General features: G+C 44.9%; 1 protein-coding gene across 1 annotated transcript in view; it reads right to left on the bottom strand.

Moving 5' to 3' along the window:
• Nucleotides 1-27,452, bottom strand: part of ofcc1 (orofacial cleft 1 candidate 1) — a 111,212-nt gene that overhangs the window by 5,795 nt on the left and 77,965 nt on the right. The window contains exons 23-25 of the mRNA XM_064941015.1: nucleotides 11,447-11,635; nucleotides 6,926-7,070; nucleotides 6,701-6,810 (exon numbers count right to left, since the gene is read on the bottom strand). Coding sequence (XP_064797087.1) covers nucleotides 6,746-6,810; nucleotides 6,926-7,070; nucleotides 11,447-11,635 — 399 coding nt within the window. The 3' untranslated portion in view covers nucleotides 6,701-6,745. The remainder of the gene's footprint in view (nucleotides 1-6,700; nucleotides 6,811-6,925; nucleotides 7,071-11,446; nucleotides 11,636-27,452) is intronic.

The following is a 27,452-nucleotide window of genomic DNA, read 5'->3' as shown; positions in this document are numbered from 1 at the left end:
GACAGAGAAAAAGGAGTGTGTGTGTGTGTGTGTGCGTGCGTCTGTGTGTGTGCATACGCTTGTGTACGTAAACGCTTGTGTGCGTTCACATGTGCCTTAGTGCGTGTGCATGTATGTGTGCCTGTGTGCATGTGCGTGTGTGTGAATGGGTCTTCCTGTTTCCTGATTGACAGACAGTGACAGGGTGCTCTGCTCAGCGTTCATTAGAGGAGCTGATTGAATTGGGGGGTGTGGCGCTGTCACTCTTAATGGAGTGATCTCTAATTGGAGCAGATTAGCTTCACAGGCTTCTGGGTAATGTCAGGGGCAGGAAACCAGAAAGCAGAGAGGCTGTAAGAGGACAGTGTATGGATCACACAAAGGGGCTAGACTGTACATCACCACAACTCTAGTCTCGTCTGCAGCCGCCTGTACTGTAGACTAGAACACTATACAGCAAAGACTGATGAAGGCCTTAGGGTCAAAACGTTGGATAAGAAAACAGTGTCGGGGTAGCCATCTTTCTTTCAACACTACAGTTTGGAGCAGTGCACTCCCAACACCATTCCTTCATTCATACAGACCTTTAGCTTGTGTAAGACACTGTTTTAACAGAACACTACAAATAATGATCTCTGTACAGTAAACCTGGCCCTTTCTTTCTCGGTAAAAGAGGTTTGATAAGGCAGTGGTCCAACAGCTTCTGGGGTGTACCAGAGAAGAGAGAGAACGCTAGCCAGCTGCTTGTGTCTGTCAGTCTGCTGCACCGTGTGTATTGCAGCGGCCCCAAGTCATGGCTATGATGGTTTATACATAGAGGTGTGGAGCAACTTCAAGGCCAAAAGTAAGGTATAATGAGCACCCAGGCCGGTTCACAGTCCCAAAAGAACGCGGCCGACTCTTCGACAAGTTGGGGGTGCGATAACGGCCGACCATAAAAAGGAATCATTATCAATGAAAATGACAGGTTATTAAGATCTGATATTAGGGCCTATATGGTTTAGTATGATAGGTTATCTATAAAACCTCTAGAGCCCGGCCCACGCCAACAGACTCCATCCCGAGCACCCGGTGCCACCGACACATGTTAATAAGCTCACAACCTTTAATTAAGCAATATGTATAAGTAGACGGCCATTACTGGCTGATTTGTGGCCCACTTTGTTACGTCAAGCACCGGCCACCAGACACATATTCAATACAAATCAACCCGGGCCTGAATATCATCCAGCTTAATGTGGGCCCAATATTGATATTTTATCACTTGGGCCCTGATTGGTGACTTTTAGAATTGTCATTTTTCATTGTGTTGGGGCAGTAATGAAGACCTAATGACCCTCATTCATTTGGCACACGGATTCATTACTCCACTTCACATTGTTTATTGGATAATGAATAGCCCTATCTGCATAGGCAGCCAATTTATACCTCCTGATTGTGACTGTACTGTATGTGTGATGATGTGAATCACACAGCCCAATGGAACTGTGTTACTATGACATGAACTATGTCACAAAGCTATACATCACAAGAGGGACGAGCATCCTCAGGGTTCGATACTGCGACCAAAACATACTGCGACCGTTTGACTTGGCAGTGTGACACACTTTTTTAATTGATCGCAAGGGTGCCAGTGAAAATCTTCTACCTGGTCACATTACAATTTTTTTTATCATCATGTTTTATTCAAACAGTAATGTGCAATTGACAAAAAATAGACCTACTTTCTGAAGTGGCAGCAAATGCACAGAAATGCCCCTGTTTGTGTGTGTCAGGGCTTGACACACAGGAGGTTTTGGAAATCCTCCGGGCCAGTTGATCATCCCCGTCAGTGGCCCGCTTGGGTCAGTGAAAATTTTTTTCTAATAATGACATTTTTATTCTAGGCTATATAATTGAAAAAAATAAATAAACAGATGGATACACAAAGCTATTAACTTGTTATGCCGATTCTTTATCACGCGCACGCTGCACACATACAGTACCAGTCAAAAGTTTTCCAGGGTTTTAGAATAATAGTGAAGACATCAAAAATATGAAATAACATATATGGAATCATGTAGTAACCAAAAAAGTGTTCAACAAATCAAAATATATTTATATTTGAGATTCTTCAAAGTAGCCACCCTTTGCCTTGATGACAGCTTTGCACACTCTTGACATTCTTTCAACCAGCTTCATGAGGTGGTTTCAATTGATCACAACTGAATGCATTTCAATTAAGAGGTGTGCCTTGTTAAAAGTGAATTTGTGGAAATTCTTTCCTTCTTAATTAATGCATTTGAACCAATCAGTTGTGTTGTGACAAGGTAGGGGTGGTATACAGAAGATACCCTATTTGGTAAAAGACCAAGTCCAAATTACAGCAAGAACAGCTCAAATAAGCAAAGAGAAACGACAGTCCATCATTACTTTAAGACATGAAGGTCAGTCAATACGGAACATTTCAAGAACTTTGAAACTTTCTTCAAGTGCAGTCGCAAAAACCATCAAGCGCTATAATGAAACTGGCTCTCATGAGGACTGCCACAGGAAAGGAAGACACATAGTTACCTCTGCTGCAGAGGATAAGTTCATTAGAATTAATTGCACCTCAGATTGCAGCCCAAATATATGCTTCACAGAGTTCAAGTAACAGACACATCTCAGCATCAACTGTTCAGGACAAAAATAAGAAGAGACTTGCTTGGGCCAAGAAACACGCACAATGGACATTAGACCAGTAGAACTCTGTCTTTTGGCCTGATGAGTCCAAATTTGAGATTTTTGGTTCCAACCACCGTGCCTTTGTGAGACGCAGAGTAGGTGAACGGATGACCACTGTGAAGCATGGAGGATGAGGTGTGATTGTTTCGGGGTGCTTTGCTGATGACACTGTCAGTGATTTATTTAGAATTCAAGGCACACTTAACCAGCATGGCTACCACAGCATTCTGAAGCAATATGTCATCCCATCTGGTTTGCACTTAGTGGGACTATCATTTGTTTTTTTCAACAGGACAATGACCCAAAACACACCGCCAGGCTGTGTAAGGGCTATTTGACCAAGGAGGGTGATGAAGTTCTGCATCAGAAGACCTGGTGTCATGTTTACTCCAGCTCCCTCTCTCGGCGTCGCCAGTTGTCTCATCATTACGCACACCTGCCACAATCGTTACGCGCACCTGCGCCTCATGACACTCACCTGGACTCTATCACCTTCCTGATTACCTCCCCTATATCTGTCACTTCTCTTGGTTCTTTCCTGAGGCGTTATTGACTCTGTTTCACTTTCATGCCTGTACGCTTTTCGTGTTTTGTACTCTGTTCTATTTATTATTACATTTGCACCTGTACTTGCTTCCCGACTCCCAGCGTACACGTTACACATGGCCTCCACAATCACCAGAAATAAACCCAATTGAGATGGTTTGGGATGAGTTGGACCGCAGAGGGAAGGAAAAGCAGCCAACAAGTGCTCAGCATATGTGGGAACTCCTTCAAGACTGTTGGAAAAGCATTCCTCGTGAAGCTGGTTGAGAGAATGCCAAGAGTCTGCAAATCTGTCATCAAGGCAAAGGGTGGCTACTTTGCAGAATCTAAAATCTAAAATATATTTAGACTTTTTTGGTTACTATATGATTCCATTTTTGTTATTTCATAATTTTGATGTCTTCACTATTATTCTACAATGTAGAAAATAGTTAAAATAAAGAAAAACACTTGATTGAGTAGGTGTGTCCAAACTTTTGACTTGTACTTTATAGCCTATTGATGATCTGTCAGGCAGAGAGAGCAAGCAGCTCATCAACAGCTGGTTGTTGCATGGAGCAATTCACAGAAGACCAAGAGCGGTAGAAAAGATGTTCCAATTTATGAGAGTAAATGCTAAGGCAAGAATGGGTATGCAAACCAGGTATTTAAAAAGTTCAAAGTCTTGGTTGAATATTTGCAATGCGCAATTCAGTAATCATGGAATAGCCTACCTTGAAAATCAGACATTTCCTTTAGGCTATTTGGTCCTTGAAAAGTCATTGAAGTTACGGTTGTCAATTTAGAAGGTCTACTGCTCCAATTCAATTATTCTGTGATTCCATTTCTGATCAGTTTCTATGAGAGATGTAGCTGCTTTCCTTTGTTTCCCCAATGTTTCAATTGAAGGGATTTGAGCTACTCTGTTGTGGTAAAACAATGTGCAGTTATTACATTTGAGTCATTTAGCAGACGCTCTTATCCAGAGCGACTTCTATTTTCATAATTTGTTCGTACTGGTCCCCCATGGAAATCGACAACTCAAGCTACACAGGACTTATTATGAGCAAGACAACATTGAATGTTGGCTTCAAATTGGTTTTCCATACAATGCATTCCATTACAAAGGGAAGTTTAAAACATGGTACAATAACACCTCAGTCATACTTCAGCATCTCAAATGGCGAGACTGACTAGCTACCAGATGGACAGACTCCATTAGTGTGTTTGTGTCAGACTGACTAACTAACACATTGACAGACTCCATTAGTGTGTTTGTGTCAGCCTGACTAGCTACCACATGGACAGACTCTATTAGTGTGTTTGTGTCAGACTGACTAGCTACCACATGGACAGACTCTATTAGTGTGTTTGTGTCAGACTGACTAGCTACCAGACGGACAGACTCCATTAGTGTGTTTGTGTCAGACTGACTAGCTACCACATGGACAGACTCCATTAGTGTGTTTGTGTCAGACTGACCAGCTACCACATGGACAGACTCCATTAGTGTGTTTGTGTCAGACTGACTAGCTACCAGACGGACAGACTCCATTAGTGTGTTTGTGTCAGACAGACTAGCTACCACATGGACAGACTCCGTTAGTGTGTTTGTGTCAGACAGACTAGCTACCACATGGACAGACTCCGTTAGTGTGTTTGTGTCAGACTGACTAGCTACCAGATGGACAGACTCCATTAGTGTGTTTGTGTCACACAAACTAGCTACCACATGGACAGACTCCATTAGTGTGTTTGTGTCAGACAGACTAGCTACCACATGGACAGACTCCGTTAGTGTGTTTGTCAGACTGACTAGCTAACACATGGACATACTCCATTAGTGTGTTTGTGTCACACAGACTAGCTACCACATGGACAGACTCCATTAGTGTGTTTGTGTCAGACTGACTAGCTACCACATGGACAGACTTCATTAGTGTGTTTGTGTCAGACTGACTAGCTACCACATGGACAGACTCCATTAGTGTGTTTGTGTCACACAGACTAGCTACCACATGGATAGAATCCATTAGTGTGTTTGTGTCCACATTATTCTGACATTTTAAAATGTAAAAATAACGTGAATGTCAATGCATAATTCCATTAGGTAGGCCTATATTTAAAAATAATGCATTATTCTTAATGTGGTAATGCCTACTTTTGTTTGGCATACATTTTGGAGGGAGTTTTTTTCCAACAATTAAATGTCAAATTTAGGTCCCTGAAAATTACAATTAAGTGCTTTAAAAAGTCCTTGAATTTGAATTGCCAATGTCTGTACGAACCCTGTATATGCCACTTGCTCATCTTCTATTGAAATTATGTATGCATCATTCCCTTTTTTGTCAGATCTTGACCCAGGCCAGTATTTTTTTCCATTCGGGCCAGTAGCTTTCAGGTGGCACTGGCCTGGTGTGCCACTGGCAAATTTACCTGAATGACAGGCCCTGCTATGCGCATAGGGCCTATATGTCTAACACTGTGTAGCTGTTAGTGATGTTAACGATAGCCACCCGTTTTCAGGTAGATGTAAAGGCAATTAAAAGGTAATTACAAAGTAGCCTATACCACCTGGTAGAATCAATCCAGCGGCCATTTGTTTTGAAAAGTCCATCAAAAGTGCACTACAGAAACAAACACACCGGTCTGGCTGGTGCACACCTGAACTATTTTTCACAGACCTCAAAAATGGTCCCTGATGTGGTTTAAGCATTGTTGTGGACTTAGAACATCCAATTTTGTGATTTTTAAGAACCAAAACCTGAAAAACTGAGTGAAATCACAGTCCTCCCTGTTTTTTTGTTGTTGTTGGTGGTATCGTTTTGGTATCTAGTATAGTATTGTTTTTTTGGTATCTAGTATAGTTTTTTGCCATCTAGAGGATTTCGTAGAAAAGAACACATGGCACTTTGAAATCTGCACATCATTTTAAGTCTCTTTTCTTTGAACACAAGGGCATGCTAATTTAAAAGGTGGCTAGTCATGATTAGCCTGGTTCTGTAAGGAATGCAGGCACATTTTGGGACACAGGCGAGGTCATTAGTGATGATCTATTTATTTTTATTAGTACGATCAAATCATGTGCTGATGCCCCAAGTGAAAAGGTTGTTAGCACCAGTGCCACCTGTGGAAAAAGCTATTGTAGAAGCCTGATTCTACCTGAACCATCTCTATGTGTATCATCAGGAACAATTTGAACTGTTATGTGAGTATGCTATAGAGAGCTCATAAACACATTCTGAATTGATCCATCAGTCACTGTCCATCACTGAGGTACAGTATGTCTATAGTCACTGTCCATTCATATGGTGTGGTCGGTTGAGGTGATAGTTGTCTATTGTCTATATAGTGGTATGTGTATAATCGCTGTCCTGTCAATTGGTGTGGTCGGTTGAGCCTTAGGTGCTAGTTGTCTATTGCCAGGGGTATGTCTATAGTCCCTGTCCCTTCAGTTGATGCGGTCGTTGGAGGTGCTAGTTGACAGTACCTGGGTGTCCTCTCCTGCTTTGTTTCACTTCAGTGACATTAGTGGCTAAGGCCTTGCAGTGCAGCTCGAGCCATGCCCACTGTCTCCTACTGGCTCAACGCGATGAGTACCTGAGGGCACGGATTAGGCAATAACACTTAAAACACACAACATTACACAAACAAACATTAAAACACCACACTACACAAACAGCCATTAAACAGTGCACAGGAGTGTTGGACTCACGCCAAACAGGCTTCCTCCTTTTCCTCTCCCTGAGTTGGAGGGTGGAGTTTGTGCCTTCGTCTTCCTGGTTCACCTCTGGTGTCCTCTGACCTGGGCGGGGCATAGTGCTGAGAGGAGGCTCTGCCCCGTCCATGTCACCAATCACCTTCAAGGACACACCATAGACAAAAACAAACTGTCAGACACATTCAAGTGCTGAAGATATTTCAACAGTTAAATGTTTCTATATGCAAGTTCACTACCAATGTTTTAATGTTTATACAGTAATTTGCAATTACAAAATATTTAAGCCTGGGAATTGAAAAAAAAAAGATTGTGCAGAAAGAATTAACACAGTTCCACGTTTTTCAAGTAAACTTTAAAAAAAATCTCCCACAAATCTCCCCAAACTAGTGTAAACGCGTTTGGATAATTAGACGCGATACACTTTTGGAAAAGGTCTTCTCGCAAAGCCGATATGGCTGGCAGGGAAAGCATTAATCTCTTCATGCAACATACAAAGACCAAGGACGTATCCTTCCCCGGCACCGAACGGCAGATAGCAGAACTCACTTCCTGTATAAATCATGTTCATATTTCTGAAGGCTCAGGATGACCTCATAGCCAATGAAGCGTGCTCCGAGGCTCCGAAGCGGCAATCAAACATGCGGCCGGGGGGAAGAGGGGGTGCAGGAGGGAGAATTGATGCAGTTTGTCAATTAATGTTGCTGCGAGGTGTTTCTTAAAGGTTAACTTCTTCATTTTCCGAATGTGGAATTAGGTCAATATTGGCGAGCGCGGAGTCATTTGTGGACAAGGAGCGCTGAGTCATGGAAAGTGAAGACAAAGGGTTCTGGGTAATGGGGGTCTGATGGCATATTACACCAATGAGGAGGCCCAATATTGAAATGGCATCTCTCTCCCTCTTTCTGTCTCTGTTCATCACATGGGCTTGCGGCGGATTGTAATTATACGGGAATCACCCCTCCTAGTTATAACTCAAGAACAGTACAGTCATACCTAGCTACGTTAAGTTAATTAAGTATGTAGTATTGAAATAAGTTGATTGTGAGTGAGGAAGTCTAACGTCAACAATGGTTAAATGGCACAAGTGGAAAAAGACTTCAAAAGCAAAAGAAACACAATGATGAAATTGCACGGAACAGTGTTTTTATTTACAACGTAGTTTAGATGCTTATCAGCCTTTTTCCAAGCCATAAATAATCTGCGGAGAAGTAATATTCAAGCTGTTGGAGCTTTAGTTGTGCATCTTTAATGGGACTTTCACAGAAGCTGATCCAGGACTCACATATGGAAGAAGGAGATGGTACAACAGCACAGTTGGTTACTCAAATCGTTCTTTTTTGGCAGGCCGTAGACACTTAAATGCTAGCCTGGGAGGAAAAAGACAGGGAAACATAAACCTACTGTGGTTTTAGTAGGGAACATAATGACTTTGCCCACATTCATTTCGTCGGCCATATTGTTTTCCTCAGATGGAGCTGTTATGGGCCCATCTCAGAAGTTGTTTTGTTATGAGGGCCCTACTAGAATCTCAACGGTTGTTGAGAGTGATGCATTGTGAGTTTGCAGCTGGCAAACATCTGTTTATTCATGATTGTTTGAGAAGTAAAAAAAATTTTTTAAACACTCCACCACCTTTAAAATCCTTTTGGCTAAGTATGCCAATGGGACTGTTGCTTTTACTACTCTTGCTGCACTACATTTGTTACCATTTCCCAGCATGCCGTGGTTAATATTAAAGGTAAAATAGTAGATGCCTTCCAGGTTAATATTCCAGGTAAACATGGTTCGACCAATTTCCATAATTTAAATGCCATGCATGATGGGCCCTGAACATAAACTAAGGATTTTTCCCCTTTTTGGTTCCAGGTAGAACCTTTTTGATTCCAGGTAGAACCCTTTTGGGTTCTATGTAAAAACCCTTTCCACAGAGGGTTCTACATGGAACCCAAAAGGGTTATCCTATGGGGACAGGCAAAGAACCCTTTGGGACCCTTTTGTCTGTGTCTGTACATGACCTTTAATACTAAAAACCAGACGGATACAGGTGCAGGAATCACATGGTTTAGCCAAATGAATATTCAATATGTGCATGATATTTTTTTTTGGCTTAGTCATGGACCGCTGCCCCCCAATAACAATACAAATATACACACCAAACTGCTGTATTACACTGAAAGTGTCTATAGCTCAGGGCACCTCTCGGAGGGCTTGCTTTTCTTAGGTGTTCGTTTATATTAATTTTGAGTGTAAATTGTGGTTAATATGCAAAAATAAGAACCCTGGAGCAGTGGTCATGTTAGTCTAAGGCTTTCCCTGGTCCTCGAGGGCTTGGCTGTCCAGGACATTGCCAGAGAAAAACAGACCTCTTATGTGGAAATTAAGCATCCGTCAATATTGCTTCAGTAAACAAAGAAAGGCCTCCTTAAGTAGTTGGACGAATCCTTTAACCGAAGGAGGCAGAGGGGAGACTGACTGTTTTTCACAGTTCAAAGAAGTCAAATAAATACGGCTATTGTAAGTTGTCTCATTCTCCAAGCATCAGGACTGAATAATGATGACACTGTAGGTCACAGCAAGTAGTCATTCCTAAGGGTTAATGGGCAATCATTTACAGGAGACAGGAACCTGTTCCCATATCACAATAACATATCACATTTGAAGATGATAAAGCAATATCATTGAATGGTCAAATGTTATATGTTATGTATTGTGATATGGAAACAAGCCTCACTTCAAAATAGAGATTTGTTTCCTCCAAAAATGAACACATTAATATGATGAACTTACATAGGGGGCTTTAGAATACTATACTCGTGGAGAAAGGAACCATATGCACAAGGTATTCTACTCTATACCCTTGAATTGTGCAGTCTAAAATATTTTCTTTTTGCTCAGGCAGGACTGCCTGAATGTTATTCCTCTCCAAGGAGCTGTCACCTTAAATCTGCAGGCCAGTTTGTACACAGCCCCCCGTCGCATACACAGCCCCCCGTCGCATACACTGACTATATTGCTGGCAGAATTACATAAAGCACTAATAAAATCAGCTCAAGTGTTCTTCCGAGGGCTGGGGATGCCCTTTGGTGATTCCTGGATGTCACTCTATACATAAAACTAGTCTATATATTCAAGGGAGGATTAGTTTGAATATGTAAAGAGGGCCCGTGCTGTAGGGAGAGGGGAAATGAGGGTGGAAAGCAGAAAGCTCAGCAGGGCTGGAGAGCTGGCATTATCGTACACACACCACAGCCGGGGGTGAGGGGACACGGCTGCCACCGGCGTCACTCTCATGTTCCACCCGACGTAGAGGCGTGGCCGTCATGCCACTATGGGGTGGATGGTGATACCACAGGACATTCTCCTCTGTTTTGGTTCCTCAACCCTTACCGTCCGGGGCCAAATGATTTTCTCCAGCAGAAATGCCAAGAGTGAATTGTATTCTTTTTTTTAGGAATTACAGTGACTGTATTTCTGTCTGAGAGATGGTGAAAATGAATATTTCTGCTGTGATTTTCTAAATTGCTCAGTAAACAACTTTACCCAGATGTCTCATTTGTGACACACAGGTTTGGAGGCCACACAGGGACACACATTACCATGCACACAAACTCATACACATGCACGCGCTCACACACACAAACCAAAAACGAATAGATATGCCACGTTGTGTGTTTACACACATTCTCATCAGTCAAAATATGACGGGACCCATTAGGACGACGCCACACCGCCCGAGAGCTAACTGTTGATGCAGCTCCGGCATTAATCTCTTTTTTCCTCTCTTTTGACTTTTTTTCGGGATGGTGATGATCCAGGTTGCTCTCGGGGGGATCGGGGGAGTTCATTCATGTGCTTGCAGTTGTTACAAAGCCGAATCAGTGGTACATTTAATTAGACAGCCAATCTGTGCGGCAGTCTGCTCCGTCCTGACTGACTCAGGGTAGGAGTGTGCGTGGCCGAGGGCAGGGGAAAGCAGGAGGTGGGAGAATGCGTGCAGCACCCAGTATTCTAGAAACCAAATAAAGACGGGCGTTAGCATGGGTGCAAAATAAGGGAATAGCAGTTGTGGCGGATGCTGGTGAAAAATACAAGTGGGGAGTTAGCATTGGTGCTAGCTGGGAGAATCATAACAGTCATGCCAGTGCTCATTTGGTGCTACTTTGAAAGGAGAATGGAGAATCCTTCCTATGGCCATAGCACCATCTTGTTGTCTATGTGTGTAGCATTGCTAGGGAGGTGTAGTGAGAAATGTACGGTTCCTTTCCTCTCACTCTGAGTCACAAAGGAGAGGAGTGGCATGCTAACCTCTTCTCTCTTTTTTCCCTCCCCTCAATGTCGCTCTCCCCTGCGTGTGTGTGTGCATGGTGTGTGTGTGCTTCTGCTAGGTCACACACTGAGGAGAGTAAGCAGTGCAGTTTCACTCTTCCTCTCTGTCTTTATCTCTGGTTATAAGAGAGAGAGAGAGAGAGAGAGAGAGAGAGAGAGAGAGAGAAAGCACAGTCAGGGTTAACCTACCTCTAGGATGGCACCGTCTGGTTGGCGTAGGAAGTGCCTGTAACGGTGGCGCTGCCCGCTCAGGTAGAGGGTGTAGACAGACACGTGGGTACTGCTCTCGCCCCCTGCAGCGGGCACGGCCCCACGAGGGTCACCCCTGGGGGGGGCACAGGGGCCCTCCTCTGTCCAGATGTAGTCATACACTGACACCTAGTGAGACACACACAGGGACACCGTCAGCCTCATTACAGACTCCCCAATACACACACGCACATACACACAGATGAATGCAGGCATGCACACACACAGACACACACTAACTAGACACTGTCAGGAGCTTGTCAAAGCAGTCAGGGTTCATTCCCTCTCTACACCAACAGAGAGAAAGAAAGAAAGAAAGAGAGAAGGGGGGAGGGAATGGGGATGAGGGAAATAGATGTGTGTGTGTGTAAAATAGAGAGAGCGAGGGAGAGAGAGAACAAGAAAGAAAGAAAGAAAGAAAGAGGGAGAGTACAACAGAGTACACAGGGTTTAGTGATGCATACCTGCACAAATGCTCACTTCAACGTAATTATACCTTGCCCTGCTTGTGACCACAGCTCAGCGCTCTTAAAGAATTAAAACCCAAACAGTTGACAGTAATCCTCTGTAATTTGCAGAGCCTCACATCCAAAGATGAGCACCGTCCGAAAAGGAAAAGAAGGTAAGAATGCTGAGGATCAAGTTGCCAAACACAAACACAACTCACATTATCAATCGAGACCTTGACTTATAACATGTGGCTGCACTCTTCTTATTTTTTTTGTCAAGAAATATGGACAAAGGAAAGGAGAGAGAATTTGTATGCTAAGCTGCTATAAGCCAACTACGCTTTCACTAGTCCTGTGGGGAGTGATCGTGCAGCAGGTAAGGGAGAAGGGATCAGGTTGTACCAGGGCGAGGGCATACACACAACCATGGTGGCGGTGCTGTTTGTGCGTGCCGCTTCTGCCTGCTCTGCCGCTGCACCTGTAATGCACTGCCCTCCTCTATTAGGGCAACACAGGGAGCTAGCAGAGCGTGTAACATGTTATATAGGTCATGTAACTCGACGGCATCCATGTGTGAAGATCATGGTGCCTCTCTGGCTGATAACGCCTGTTTTTAGAGGCCTGTGTGTTAGTTTTCCCACCGCATCACACACAATGCCTCTGAACAACACACACGCAGGTACAAGACGGGAGAACGTTGAGGTAACACACACACAGGCAGACATGGTCGACACACGGACACACCCTCACTTATGCACACAGGCACGTACACACACTAAAAATATGTTCCAATATCAGACAAACACGCACAGACAGAGACAAGCTCAACAACAACTCTCTCTTGTAATTCAAGGCCTCTGCTTCGAGGGTCCTCTAGGCCTCTCTTACCAAGGAGAGAGAGAGCGAGAAAAAATACAGACAGAGCACCGAGCGGCTGTGCCGGAGTAAAAGGACTCATCCTCTGAGATGGAAACCAGATTTGGGGGACTGACTGTCTGTGTGGAGGTGGGGGAGCCAGGCAGGCGGAGGCAGGCCCGCATCCTGCCAGGTTCAGAGCAAGGACCTAATTAAGGCATGAGTCATTCTGTGGAGGCACACAATCTCTCTTTCACACACACACACACACACACACACACACACACACACACACACACACACACACACACAGTGAAGGTTAAGACTGGGTGAAAGGCACCAGGAATTTTTTCCCGGCAGCAGAGTTTATAAACTCAAGGTGACCCCCTAATTGGCTCCGTAATTATGATTTGTCTAAGAAAACATGGAGCCAGAAAGCCAACTCATTCACAGGGCCTGAGTGGCAGGGTCACGCTGAAGGAGAGACTTCGTTTTGGGAAGTGTATCGATGTCCTGATTTTCTTCTAACTACATAAACTGTTAGCCAAACAACTCAGGGCAGTTCGAAAACACCCAAGTCATTTCCTACTTGTAATTAGACAACTGCTCTAAACACACTGCAGACAGCCTGGAGAGAACGACCTCATTGTCACAAATGTCAAAGAGTCGCTTTGGTTCGAAAGCGGGAAGACCAGCCACAAACATTTAAGGAAGGAAACGCAGGGGGACGCATCTCTTTAACGCCAATTCAGTATTCATTAGGGTAAAGCTGTGCCCTCTAGGTCCATACTATCTTGACTGGTGTGATCTGGTGACATACTTCCCCAATAATCTTCCATCACGATAACAGGAATTGATTCATTGTATATTTTTGAGTAGTGTATTTGATAGCTGTTGAGGGACAACGTAAGAAATGCATCAGATGACACAAAACATGAGATATTTCAATTGTTCTCACTAATACTACATTTCCTTCTCCTGTCTATAACATTTCCTGTGCCGTGGCCACATTGGCCAATTTGCTGGTGAAATCCCTGTGACAACACATTGAGACAAACATAGAAACGTTTTTGTGTGCGGATGACGGGGATGCCATTTCACTCAGTGCATTATGGTTCTCAGGGTGAATCATATTCTGAGCTGTAGCTACAGGGAGGGAGAGGGAGAGGGAGAGGGAGAGGGAGAGGGAGAGAGCATTAGGAGGTTGGTTCCGTTTCTGGCCAGCCTGACTTCTATACGAGCCCAAGTCTGAGTGCTCTCTTCTTCCCCATTGTTCCATTTGATAGCACTAAGTGACTGATTTACATTCAATGCCTGGGTGTAGCAGGCCGAACAGCTGTGGGTTAAGCAGATAGCATTCAAGTGAGCTAACCTAATTCCGACCAATCTTGCCTCGATTTATCGTTGACGTCTGCATTTAGGAAATCTGATAGAGTCTGTATCAGTCTCTTGACTCGCATGGGAAGAGACAAGCATTATTTATTTTAGGGACTATAAACAGCAAGCCATGTCTCCCAGCAAGGACATAAATGTAGACATTACCGCAAATGCACAGAGGGGTAGATCCAGGAAGTGGGTAGGGAATCTAACAGCAGTCATTGGTCCACTGTTCATAAACAAGACTGCATATAACACTAAGAAGATCGCAAATTGTCTGTATTTTTATGTAACTCCATGGTTATGCAGTATGACAGTGTCTATAGTCAGCGAAGTGAGTATTTAAACAAGTAAGGGAATATTTAGTATATCAATTATTTGCATTCAATAATAAATATTTACAAAAGAGCAAGCTTGAAAACGTGTCAGTGTTCAGATAAGGAACATAATGAGAGTGGAAGTTAAGACACTTTAATAAAGCTCTTCTATTCAACAGTTTGAGGCTGAAATAATTCTACCCCTAAATAAAATGACTAAATGCACTACATACCCCCAAAAATATGCCTTTCAGCTTCATTTTTAAAATTGACCCATATGCATACCTAAAAGAAATATATAAACTTGCAACTAACAACTAAAAAGAGGGCAGACACATTTGACAGAAATAGAAACTTTCCACTGGGTGAAGCTATTTCAGTAATAACCATTTCAGTAAACTATTTCAGCAAGAGGTTTTGTATTTAGGTAACTCGAACTTGACTCTTTACAAATATCACCGTGGCATTTTCACTCCATTTTGTGACGTGTCAATGGTTGTCTAAAACAAGAGGAATTCCTTAATGACCTCATGGTTTTCTGTCCCTGTTGCACAACTGATCCCCCAAACATTCTACCCCCCTGACCTACCTTATCAAAATGTTCATACGACACTTCCGCAATCAAAATGTTTTGAGCTACAGTATGGTCATAAGCTGAGAATCATTTGGAATTGGCTACAACCAACCAGTAGGCCCAGAACCTCCATTTTGAAAACCCCAGCCATAGGCTATACATCACTAATAAACAACACAGAGTTAAATAATCCCCAGAGTGGTGAGTGTGTCTACAGGTTAGGTGGTGCGTGTCAGCGAAAGGTTTTCCAGGTAGTGGTGTACTGTATGAGTCATGGGGCTGGAGGTTGGAGAGAGAGGAGAGGCCTCCATAGAAATCTAGACAGACAGGCTGAGCTGTGCTGGCCTTGGTCCAGGAAGGGAGCCTGGGGCTTGGGCACGAGCCGGCCTGTCACCTTCCCTGATCCCTGGATGATTGATCCAAACTAGATAGCCATCATTACCATCCACACTCATCCCTAGGTTCTCCCTCTTCTAGTCTAATTTTACCTCCCATTTGCATGCTCCTTTGGACTAATTAAATCTCTCTCCCTTCTCTCTCTCTCTTGTCATCGGGATGACAAATAACGCGGTGCAATTTTGGCACATTATTATGTATGAAATGTGGGGCTATAATGTATTCCACTTGGCTGAATATCTCAAGACCCATGTGTAATGAGCAAAACAACAAAACTCGACGTGCACTGCAGCCTGTGTGAGCAGTTCACCTCTCTCTCGGTCTCTCGTTCTCCTCCCTCTGTCTTTTTATCAAGACGAAAGCCGCTGACCTTCCAATTCAGTACCATCCACCCGCATTTCCTTTCCTTTTTTTATTTTACCCGAACGCAATTTATATATAGTGACGCCCGTTTCCTTCCATCCACGGGGGGGGGGGGGGCCTTTTGGTTTTCAGTTCTGTCCCACTTGGCTTTAATTTACAGTGGGAAAATAATTAGAATCTCACTTTTGCGAAGAGTGGAGTGAAAATGTAAACAATGCTTCCCTGCGGGCGAGTGCTTCATCACGCTGACAGGTGCATTTGAATTTGCCTGGGTGGTGGACAGGCTGGGTTATTTATTTGTCAGTCGCACATGGATGGAGGATGGAAGCCCCGGCTGGGCTGCCCAGGCTCAGGCTGGCTGCATGGGGCTGATGGGCAGCAGTGGCTGGGTGCTCTGGCAGCTCCTGACCCTCTACCCCATGCTTAATCCATCGGGCTGCATGGCTCAACCCCCTGGCTGAGCCAGACTACTGTACCACCGTCCAGAGAGGCGTGGCAGGCCAGCTAGCGGTACCAGCGTATGAACACAAATGTACTGAACATACTGTGCAGATGGAAGAACAGTGACAACTATTGAGGTGGCAGCCATGTCTGTTTCCTTTGTCCACAGACCCTTATCCAGCCACATGTATGTGCACATGCACATACAAACACACACACAGAAAGACACACACACGTGTGCAGTCCCAGTGCCTGGGTCTGGGAGGGGGGCTGTCTCTCTGTGCAGAGGCTCTCTGAGCTGCGGATGGTCACTCCCATACCTCCCTGCCTCGGCACAGAGCTGGCTCAGGTTCAAGGCCCGTTTCCCCAGATGAGAGGTAGGCAGCAGAAGACTGGGGCCTCCAAGCCTGCTGCTACTGCTGCTGTGTAGATCAAATCGAATTTGAAGGTCTCATAGAGAGTCACTGAGCAGGAATCAGAGAGGGGCCATACATACGCATGGATAACCCAGGCCAACGCCAGCCATTAGAATGGAAATAGAGACGCTATTATTGTCGGCGACGTCCTCGATACAGGGCCAGTCTGTTTGTGTAATTGGGACAGCTTTAAAATGGTACGGACGCATCTGATTTGTGCTCAAACACGCTGTGTCTGGTTAAATGCACAGACGGCCAAGACAGGCAACCGATTGGTATTACGTACAGTAGTGCACACAGTAACTACACTGTGGCTGATTCAGTACAGTACTTGTTTATTTTGGTCCGTTCACCCTCATTATTGTGCGTATGGTGCAAGGGGCAGTTTTGTCTTTATCTACTTGGATATACCTAGGTGCATATACACTACAGTATGGTTATAAAACTACACTCAATATCAGCTCCTTTTCAAATTGGACTTATAGAAAAAGGTAAACAAGCAAAAATGAATATTTACATGTTCAATTTATGCAGACTAACTTTCTTAGCGAGATAGCATCTCTTGCTCGAGATGATCCAGGAAATAAGATATGCATAATTCACTGTTACTAATCTCCTTTTATCTGGTAGGGGGAAAATAACGGCAACTCATTCCACAAGCAACTCCTGTCGCAGCACCGCCCCACTTCCAATAGCAGTAACCCCCCACTTAGTACCAAGGCTCAACCACTGGGGCCTTGAGGGGGAAGGAAGACAGTTTCTCCAGGTTTGTTGTGTTGTTGTGGTGGCGTAAAGGCATTAACTGATCTACAGATCATCCATAAGGGGACTATCCCAATAAAGTCACACCATAGAAGCTACATGGAAAGTCAACCCCTCATTAAAGCATTAAGTGATGACAAACACAATGGTTAATTTGAAGATTTCTTTATGATGTACCACATACCTATAGTCAATGCCACTGTACTTTGTACCATTGGATATTGAGATGCCCCCCAAAAAGGGGCCAAAGTGAAACATCTCTTGATTTTCTCTCCGGCCACTTACAAGTGGCTTCATTCCAATCGGCCCTTCAAGGCTTCAGAGGATGATAACTGCCGATAACAAAATTAGACCTGGGATTCTCTGCTTATAGCGGGGCCACCTTGACAGTGCAGTGCTGTATATCCATCTATGTGGTTATGGGAGAGATAAGAGATATTAAAGTCCCTCCAACCTATCTCTCCAGAGGATGTCATCATCCATCCTGTTAAGACGAGACACCTGTCACAATCAGCAGGCCTGCTCCCCCCTGGGCCACAGGAAACACTCAAGGTCACACTCTTTAAAGCAACTGAGGAGGAGGAGGAAGAGGAGGAGGAGGGAAAAGACTAACAAACGTATGGTCAGAAAGTAAAAAGGGCAGATGGTTTCACATGCAGGCTGGTTCTCATAGTGTCGTAGGATCACAAAGAAGGATATGTACTTTTATTAATAGTACTGCTTTTAATAAAGCTAAAATTAACTCCAGATTTAAGACAACCGACTCTCCACCACCAAGTCCACCACTTTCTAGAGATACATTCCTGCTTCATGTCAATTGTGCCAAAATGTTGGTTCTTTAAATACTCTTCAATGAAGCAAACTGTTATTATTTAGATTAGTGTCCACATCCCATTGGAATCCAACCGAGGCAAACTTTCTCTGCTAATCCTCCGATATAATAATTTCAAACTACAAGACAAATTAGACTCAGCCAGTGTGCAAAACACTCAAAAATGGTGCAAGATGAGCTCTTTAAAAATCCCATTTGCTCTTCTGTGTGCCGCTGAAGAACACTCGTTCACTCCTCGCCGACAGTCCAATTTGTTCCTTCTGGTTTGCATTATGGATGGCAAGTGAACGGGCCGGGATCCATAAGAGCTGGGCAGGCAGAGGGAGGGAGAGGCAGGCAGGTAGAGGGAGGGGAGAGGGAGAGAGGGAGGGAGGGGGAGGGAGGGAGGGAGGGAGGGAGGGAGGGAGGGAGGGAGGGAGGGAGGGAGGGAGGGAGGGAGGGGCAAGCAGAGGGAAGGAGAGAGGGGCAGGCAGAGAGAGAGGCAGGCAGGCAGAAGGACGGCGGGAGAGGGAGGCAGGTAGAGGGAGGCAGGTAGAGGGAGGGAAGAAGCAGGAGGAGGCCGGGAGGGAGGGAAGAAGCAGGGAGAGGCTGGTAGGGAGGGAAGAAGCAGGGAGAGGCAGGTAGGGAGGGAAGAAGCAGGGAGAGGCAAGTAGGGAGGGAAGAAGCAGGGAGAGGCAGGTAGGGAGGGAAGAAGCAGGGAGAGGCCCGGGAGGGAGGGAAGAAGCAGGGAAAGGCCGGGAGGGAGGGAAGAAGCAGGGAGAGGCAGGTATGGAGGGAAGAAGCAGGGAGAGGCCAGGAGGGAGGGAAGAAGCAGGGAGAGGCCAGGAGGGAGGGAAGAAGCAGGGAGAGGCAGGTAGGGAGGGAAGAAGCAGGGAGAGGCCGGGAGGGAGGGAAGAAGCAGGGAGAGGCCGGGAGGGAGGGAAGAAGCAGGGAGAGGCCGGGAGGGAGGGAAGAAGCAGGGAGAGGCCAGGAGGGAGGGAAGAAGCAGGGAGAGGCCAGGAGGGAGGGAAGAAGCAGGGAGAGGCAGGTAGGGAGGGAAGAAGCAGGGAGAGGCCGGGAGGGAGGGAAGAAGCAGGGAGAGGCCGGGAGGGAGGGAAGAAGCAGGGAGAGGCCGGGAGAGAGGGAAGAAGCAGGGAGAGGCCGGGAGAGAGAGAAGAAGCAGGGAGAGGCAGGCAGAGGGAGGGAAGAACCAGGAAGAGGCAGGCAGAGGGAGGGAAGAAGCAGGGAGAGGCAGGCAGAGGGAGGGAAGAACCAGGAAGAGGCAGGTAGAGAGAGGGAGAGACAGAGGGAGGGAGGGAGGGAAGAAGCAGGGAGAGGCCGGGAGGGAGGGAAGAAGCAGGGAGAGGCAGGCAGACGGAGGGAAGAAGCAGGGAGAGGCAGGCAGAGGGAGGGAAGAACCAAGAAGAGGCAGGCAGAGAGAGGGAGAGACAGAGGGAGGGAGGGAAGGAAGAAGCAGGGAGAGACAGGACTTCAACATGTGGACTCAATTGTGTGGCTTCCAGCTGGACAATGTTTTGACAGCTGACAGGGCATACAACATCCCTGAATCTCTACAAGTGCAAAAACACCACTAACTAGAAAACATCCACTTTGTAAAAAAAACTGTGTTCGTGTAAGTTTGCATCTGTCTGGCATGTGATGGGGGGTGCTAACCATACAGACCTACTTATGATGTGACGAGTCTCTCTCTCTTCTTCTCTTTCCCTCTTTCTCTCCTTCTCTATTACTCTCTCCATCTCAGACTCCCAGAGAAAAGCCTGCCCAGGGTTTAGGGAGGAGAAGAGATAATAATATCCTCTTCCTGGATTAATGGTGAGGGACATATTAAGCAGAGGCTGACACTCCCAGTAATTAAACGTTCACACGGACGAGTTCAAACGCGAACCGATGCCTCTGTTTCTATGGGCCTGGGAGGAGACATGGGGAGCACAAAAAGCCAACACAGGGAAGGTTCAGTGTCAGAGACACACAAACTGACCGTCCATTCTTCAGTTTGAGGTGTTACACAATTACAACAATGGCTGCATCTCTAAGGCCTAGAATTTCCAAAATCGAAGCAAAGCAGACGCTTTTTCCGAGGATCTTCGGCGAATCACAGAGTAGCCCTGGGTGAACGCGGCGATACTAAAAAATGGAGACAGGGCTGCAGCGTTTTGTGAGTAGAACGGGGGGGGGTTGCTGAGTGAGTGCTTCTATATCTTTTTTTTCTTTCTTTAACCATTGTGCGACTGCACCGCTTTCACACATTACTGCCCCCCAAAGTCTGTGACCTTTTCACCAACACAGGCATGTACCCTTTGCAGTCACATCTCATATTGAGCACTCTAATGCAGCGGCGAGTGGAGTGGTTGTGCTCCTGCTCCCTGTGCCTGCCTGGCTGGCTGCTGTAGCCCCGGGCCACGGAGGCTCACAGCACTGTCCACTAATAGCCCCCTGTAATTGAAGAAGCCACTCTCGGACCTAATGCGACAGACACACACACACACACACACACACACACACACACACACACACACACACACATCCCCCACTCTATGGCAGGGTCGGGTGTGGGATGAGAGGGGTGAGGGGTGATGGGGGAACTGCCCTCAGTGATCCCCATATCTCCCTGCCCCCAACACTACCCCCATCGACTCCAGATGACCCCTCCTATATTACCGCGGTGACATATCAACTCCTCTCCATTTCCTGTGTTCCTGTTTTGGGTTCCTGTAGGGGGGCTCTCTGGGCCATTGTTCCACTGACAAGCGGTTCCTGGGCTTCTCGTCATGGGCTAATGCTCCCCTGGTCTGGGGTGATGGCCTTATTCCCTTAGCGGTGGAGGTGGTCGTCTCTCGGGGCCCCTTTAACGTCTCACTTTACTGTACATAAGTGAAGAGCAGGAATGGGGAAGCCAAAATGGCAAGGTTCAGAGAGTGTGGTGAACATCAACAATGTCACGTACCTTCTGACCGTCTGCTTTGGAGTCTTCTGAATCGAGAGGGGTTGCAGCATTGTTTTGAGGTAGATCATGCAGAGGACATTGTTGAGGGGTTAAACAGAATGGCTAAAACCTTTACCAGAGGCTCAGATACCGGATAAAGAGAATAACCATTTCAATGCTCAACTCAACTCAAAAGGTTGTTATGGTAATTCCAATGGGTAAGAAGTTACGTCGAGTGAAGCTGAAGTGGTAACATGAGGGACTAGTATAGATTGAGGAGACCACACATAGTCCCCTCTCACATGATTAAGGAAAGAGAAGCACAGTCCCAGTTATCATTAGAGCTCCAATCTGTGCCATCCAAACCTCAACAGGTTTACCCCCCACAAGCATGTTTTGCAAAGCACCTTGGGTGTTCCCCAAATTCGCACAAGGTAACCCATTACCTAGACATACGGAGACAAACGCCGCCGCCACGATGTTGTCGACCGCCGTTCAGTTGCGAAAACATCTCTGGGGCCATCGTCGAGACGACAACTTCCATTAGCACAATGTCACCCGGAAACTTCTGGTGAATAACGACGGTGACAATGACTCTAGTGAGGTAGGGCTCTCCTCAGTCACTGTCACAGCCCCCACTCTGACACAACTGTTTGCGTACCTGCTTAAGTATTACCGAAATTAACACCTCCCTTCCAGGTACAGTAATCAAGAGGGTGACGGCAGACAATTAATTAGGTCCATCTGCATCAGTGCTTTTCCATAATTAATGTGCTCATTACCAACTGAGCTCCACTATGAGTTTTCGGTTGCAGTAGACTCCCACAACGGTGTGCTAACCGACTAATGCAGTAGGCAGTTAGCCTGGCTTCTGCTGTAACTTCCCTGGAGAACTAGAACTAGGAAAGGTGCCGATGTAGATGGTCTAATCGATCGTAAGCGATGACATCAGCGAGTGGGTGCATCTATCAACCACCATCATTGACACTAGCTAGATGATAAGAATTTAATGAAAACTCATCCGACTGCTTCCTCCGCAAGTGTTCAGATCGAATTCCAAGTCAGGTATGAGTGGAGGCCCACTCACCCACTTTGGATCAGCTCAACAGCTGGTGCTTTAATCTGATGCCACCACCTTTAAGTCATATTCAAAGCTTACGGCAATAGAACTGATAGTATACTGTAAGGCCTGGAAGAATAGTGAGGTGTAATAAAAAGTTCATTGGTAAGTAAGAAAGTAAAATTAGATTATGTTTTATGATCATGAAAATTACAAGTTTGATAATAATAGGGCCATTTGCAGATTTGTTATTGAATGTGGATTCTTCTTTTATTGTTTCAGAGCTGGAGGGAAACATCACATGTACAGTAAAAAGGTAGGAAGGATCGCGCCCCATGTTATGGCAGAGGGCACCCTGAGAGAAAACTGGTTTTAGTCAACGTTGTCATTAACCTCTCTCATTTCCTTGTGTTGGATTGTGTTAAGAGTGAGTGTTCAACCGTGTACTTAACACACATTCTATCAGAGAGTAAATTAAATATGGCTGCCCTTGAGGCTGTCTTTGTTTAGTTTGATATTCTTGCTAGCACGAACTGTGACTGGGGACTCAAAGATAAATGGTCATATCAAGTCATTGACCCTTTGTCACCACCTTGCTTGACCCTTAAAACTTTCTATGTCCCGTCACACCATCACTATACTGTACCTGTGAATATCTTTTCTCCTCTATTTCTTTATCCATTCTTCCCTCCTCTCTTGGTTAATGAAGGCCTCGTGGCCCATTGTTATTAAAATTACGCCCTTCCCTCTCATATTAATTGGGTCCGTAATAAGAAACTCGTTGGATTCATTATTTAATTGCAAGGGCACATTTGGAATACAGTTTCTGAAATGTATTTTTAATGAAAAACACTACATCCTGACCTAATCATATCAACCTTATTCTATCTAATTAAGGATGCAAAAAATCATTAGAGTTGCAAAATATTAGTTTCAGCTCTGTCGGGCTGCTCCCCTCTCTCCTTCATGAATATATTTTTTTCCTGTCTCTGATAAATAGTTAACGAGGGAAAAATGACAAAAATTTGCATGTAGGCAAATTAGTTTAATAGGGATATGTCTTTGCTGAGTTAGGAAAGTGACCCTTTTTTGCACAGGAGAAATTGCTCCAATAATGATGAAATAATGGCACGGCCAATCTTATTTCTGTGAAAAATCGCCGGCCTGAATAATGTAAAAATCATAAAATGCAATAACCCTATATTTTAATCACGCTGGCAAATGTGTTTAATGCGTTAGCATTTTATCAGTTTAATAAAGCCAAATTAGGGACAATATTAAGTATGCTGTAATTGTTGCAGTGCAGCGAGGAAATCTACGTAATGTAGGGAAGACTTAGTAGGACAACTGTGAGAGGCCATCAGGCTAAATTAAGCATTTTCTTAATCATAAACTTTGGGCCCTAATTTCTCTCAAAGTCGCCAGAAAAACGGAGGCCCAATTTCTATCCAATAAACAAGCCAAACTAATTACTATTACAACCAACTGTATTAACTGAGACTGTATCTCATGTAATGTTCAGGGAGGTGCATGAGGACGATTCAAGGTGGGGAGTATCGTCTCACCTCCACTAGCTCCATCTCATGCTGAAGACAACGATTGATGAACTACACTACATGACCAAAAGTATGTGGACACCTGCTAGTCGAACATCTCATTCCAAAATCATGGGCATTAATATGGAGTTGGTCCTTCCTTTTCTGATATAGCAGCCTCCACTCTTCTGGGAGGCTTTCCACTAGATGTTGGAACATTGCTGAAGGGACTTGCTGCCATTCAGCCACAAGAGCATTAGTGAGTTCGGACACTGATGTTGTGCGATTAGACCTTGCTCGCAGTCGGCGTTTCAATTCATCCCAAAGATGTTCGATGGGGTTAAGGTCAGGGCTCTGTGCAGGCCAATCAAGTTCTTACACACCGATCGACAAACCATTTCTGTATGGACATCACTTTGTGCACGGGTGGCATTGTAATGCTGAAACAGGAACGGGCCTTCCCCAAACTGTTGCCACAAAGTTGGAAGCACAGAATTGTCTAGAATGTCACTGTATGCTGTATCGTTAAAATGTCCCTTCACTGGAACTAAGGGGCCTAGCCCAAACCATAAAACAGCCCCAGACCATTATTCCTCCTCCACCAAAATTTACAGTTCACACCTAGCATTCTCCTGTCATCTGCCAAACCCAGATTCTTCCAAAGAACTGCCAGATGGTGAAGCGTGATTCATCACTCCAGAGAACGCATTTCCACTGCTCCAGAGTCCAATGGCGGCGAGCTTTACACCACTCCAGCTGATGCTTGGCATTGTGCATGGTTAGCTTAGGCTTGTGTGTGGCTGCTCAAGCCATGGAAACCCATTTCATGAAGCTCCCGACGAACAGTTATTGTGCTGACATTGGTTCCAGAGGAAGTTTAGAACTCCCTAGTGAGTGTTGCAACCGAGGACCAACAATTTTTACACACTGAGCTTGTGTGGCCCACCACTTTGCAGCTGAGCCGTTGTTGCTCCTGGACGTTTCCACTTCACAATAACAGCACTTACAGTTGACCGGGGAAGCTCCAGCAGGGCAGAAATGTGATGAACTGACTTGTTGGAAAGGTGGCATCCTAAGATGGTGCCACATTGAAAGTACCTGAGCTCTTCAGTAAGGCCATTCTACTGCCAATGTTTGTCTATGGAGATTGCATGGCTGTGTGCTCGATTTTATACAACTGTCAGCAACGGGAGAAATAGCCAAATCCACTAATTTGAAGGGTGTCCACATACTTGATATATATATACTGTATATTGAACTATATTTACTTGTATGGAAAGACTGGCTTTGAATGAATAGGCTTAACCCACAAAAGTTGTTGTGAGGCAATTGGTCTATAGGAAGATCTCACACCTAAACAGACCACAAGTTTGCAAAAATCACTGAAGCTGGAGACTCATATCTCCCTCACTAACTTTAAGCATCAGCTGTCATAGCAGCTCACAGATCATTGCACCTGTACATAGCCCATCTGTAAATAGCCCATGCAACTACCTCATCCCCATATTGTTATATTCTTTTTGCTCCTTTGCACCCCAGTATCTCTACTTGCACATTAATCTTCTGTACATCTATCACTCCAGTGTTTAATTGCTAAAATGTAATTACTTCGCCACTATGGCCTATTTATTGCCTTACCTCCCTAATCTTACCTCATTTGCACATACTGTATATAGATTTTTTCTATTGTGTTATTGACTGTACGTTTGTTTATTCCATGTGTAACTCTGTGTTGTTTGTGTCGCACTGCTTTGCTTTATCTTGGCCAGGTCGCAGTTGTAAATGAGAACTTGTTCTCAACTGCCTACCTGGTTAAATAAAGGTGAAGAAAAAGAAAAGAAAAAGAGACTTGTTGACTTGGTATGGCACAGATACTTACACTCTTAGAAAAAAGGGATATTTGGCTGACCCCATAGGAGAACCCTTTGAAGAACCCTTATTGGTTCCTGGTACATCCCTTTTGGTTCCAAGTATTTCCACAGAGGGTTCTACATGGAACCCAAAATGGTTGTACCTGGAACCAAAACAGGTTCTATGGCAACAGCTGGATAACACTTTTGGAACCCTTTTTTGCAAGAGTATAGTAAACTTGGTATGGCACAGATCCTTAGTAAACTTGGTATGGCACAGATCCTTAGTAAACATGGTATGGCACAGATCCTTAGTTAATTTGGTATGGCACAGATCCTTAGTTAATTTGGTATGGCACAGATCCTTAGTTAATTTGGTATGGCACAGATCCTTAGTTAAATTGGTATAGCACAGATCCTTAGTTAAATTGGTATGGCACAGATCCTTAGCTAACTTGGTATGTCCAAAAGTGAAACGGGCACATTGCTAGACTGGACTGTAAAATATATTTATTTGGTGAGAAGGCAACAACTGTTGGTGCAATTATTAGAAAATGGAAGAAGTTCAAGATGACGGTCAATCACCCTCGGTCTGGGGCTCCATGCAAGATCTCACCTTGTGGGGTATCAATGATCATGAGGAAGGTGAGGGATCAGCCCAGAACTACACAGCAGGACCTGGTCAATGACCTAAAGAGAGCTGGGACCACAGTCTCAAAGAAAACCATTAGTAACACACTACGCCGTCATGGATTAAAATCCTGCAGCGCACGCAAGGTCCCCCTGCTCAAGCCAGCGCATGTCCAGGCCCGTCTGAAGTTTGCCAATGACGATCTGGATGATCAAGAGGAGGAATGGGAGAAGGTCATGTGGTCTGATGAGACAAAAATAGAGCTTTTTGGTCTAAACTCCACTCGCCGTGTTTGGAGGAAGAAGAAGGATGAGTACAACCCCAAGAACACCATCCCAACCGTGAAGCATGGAGAATGAAACGTGAGATCGTGAGATCGTGAGATCTTTGCCAACAACCTCCTTCCCTCAGTAAGAGCATTGAATATGGGTCATGGCTGGGTCTTCCAGCATGACAACGACCCAAAACACACAGCCAGGGCAACTAAGGAGTGGCTCCGTAAGAAGCATCTCAAGGTCCTGGAGGGGCCTAGCCAGTCTCCAGACCTGAACCCAATAGAAAATCTTTGGAGGGAGCTGAAAGTCCGTATTGCAAGCGACAGCCCCGGAACCTGAAGGACCTGGAGAAGGTCTTTATGGAGGAGTGGGCCAAAATCCCTGCTGCAGTGTGTGCAAACCTGGTCAAGAACTACAGGAAACATATGATCTCTGTAATTGCAAACAAAGGTTTCTGTACCAAATATTAAGTTCTGCTTTTCTGATGTATCAAATACTTATGTCATGCAAATTAATTACTTAAAAATCATACAATGTGATTTACTGGATTTTTGTTTTAGATTCCGTCTCTCACAGTGGAAGTGTACCTATGATAAAAATTAGACCTCTACATGCTTTGTATGTAGGAAAACCTGCAAAATCGGCAGTGTATCAAATACTTGTTCTCCCCACTGTACATAGTTGGCTTCAGCATAGTCTATATTGAAATGGTGTGCTACCACAAAACAGCTGAACAAAATCTTTGCATTTACGATGAGGTGGCAATTATCTTTCACTTACACTCGCCTCGGTTGACAGGTATTATAATATCTCATCAGAAAGTCACTAAATAGTTTGGGAGGCTTTACAGGGAGGCTGCAGTACAGTACAAGCTGTAGCCATTTGGGAGT

The sequence above is a fragment of the Oncorhynchus masou genome, chromosome 28, assembly GCF_036934945.1.
Source record: "Oncorhynchus masou masou isolate Uvic2021 chromosome 28, UVic_Omas_1.1, whole genome shotgun sequence".
Lineage (NCBI taxonomy): Eukaryota > Metazoa > Chordata > Actinopteri > Salmoniformes > Salmonidae > Oncorhynchus > Oncorhynchus masou.
This window is presented reverse-complemented; position numbering and strand designations above follow the sequence as displayed.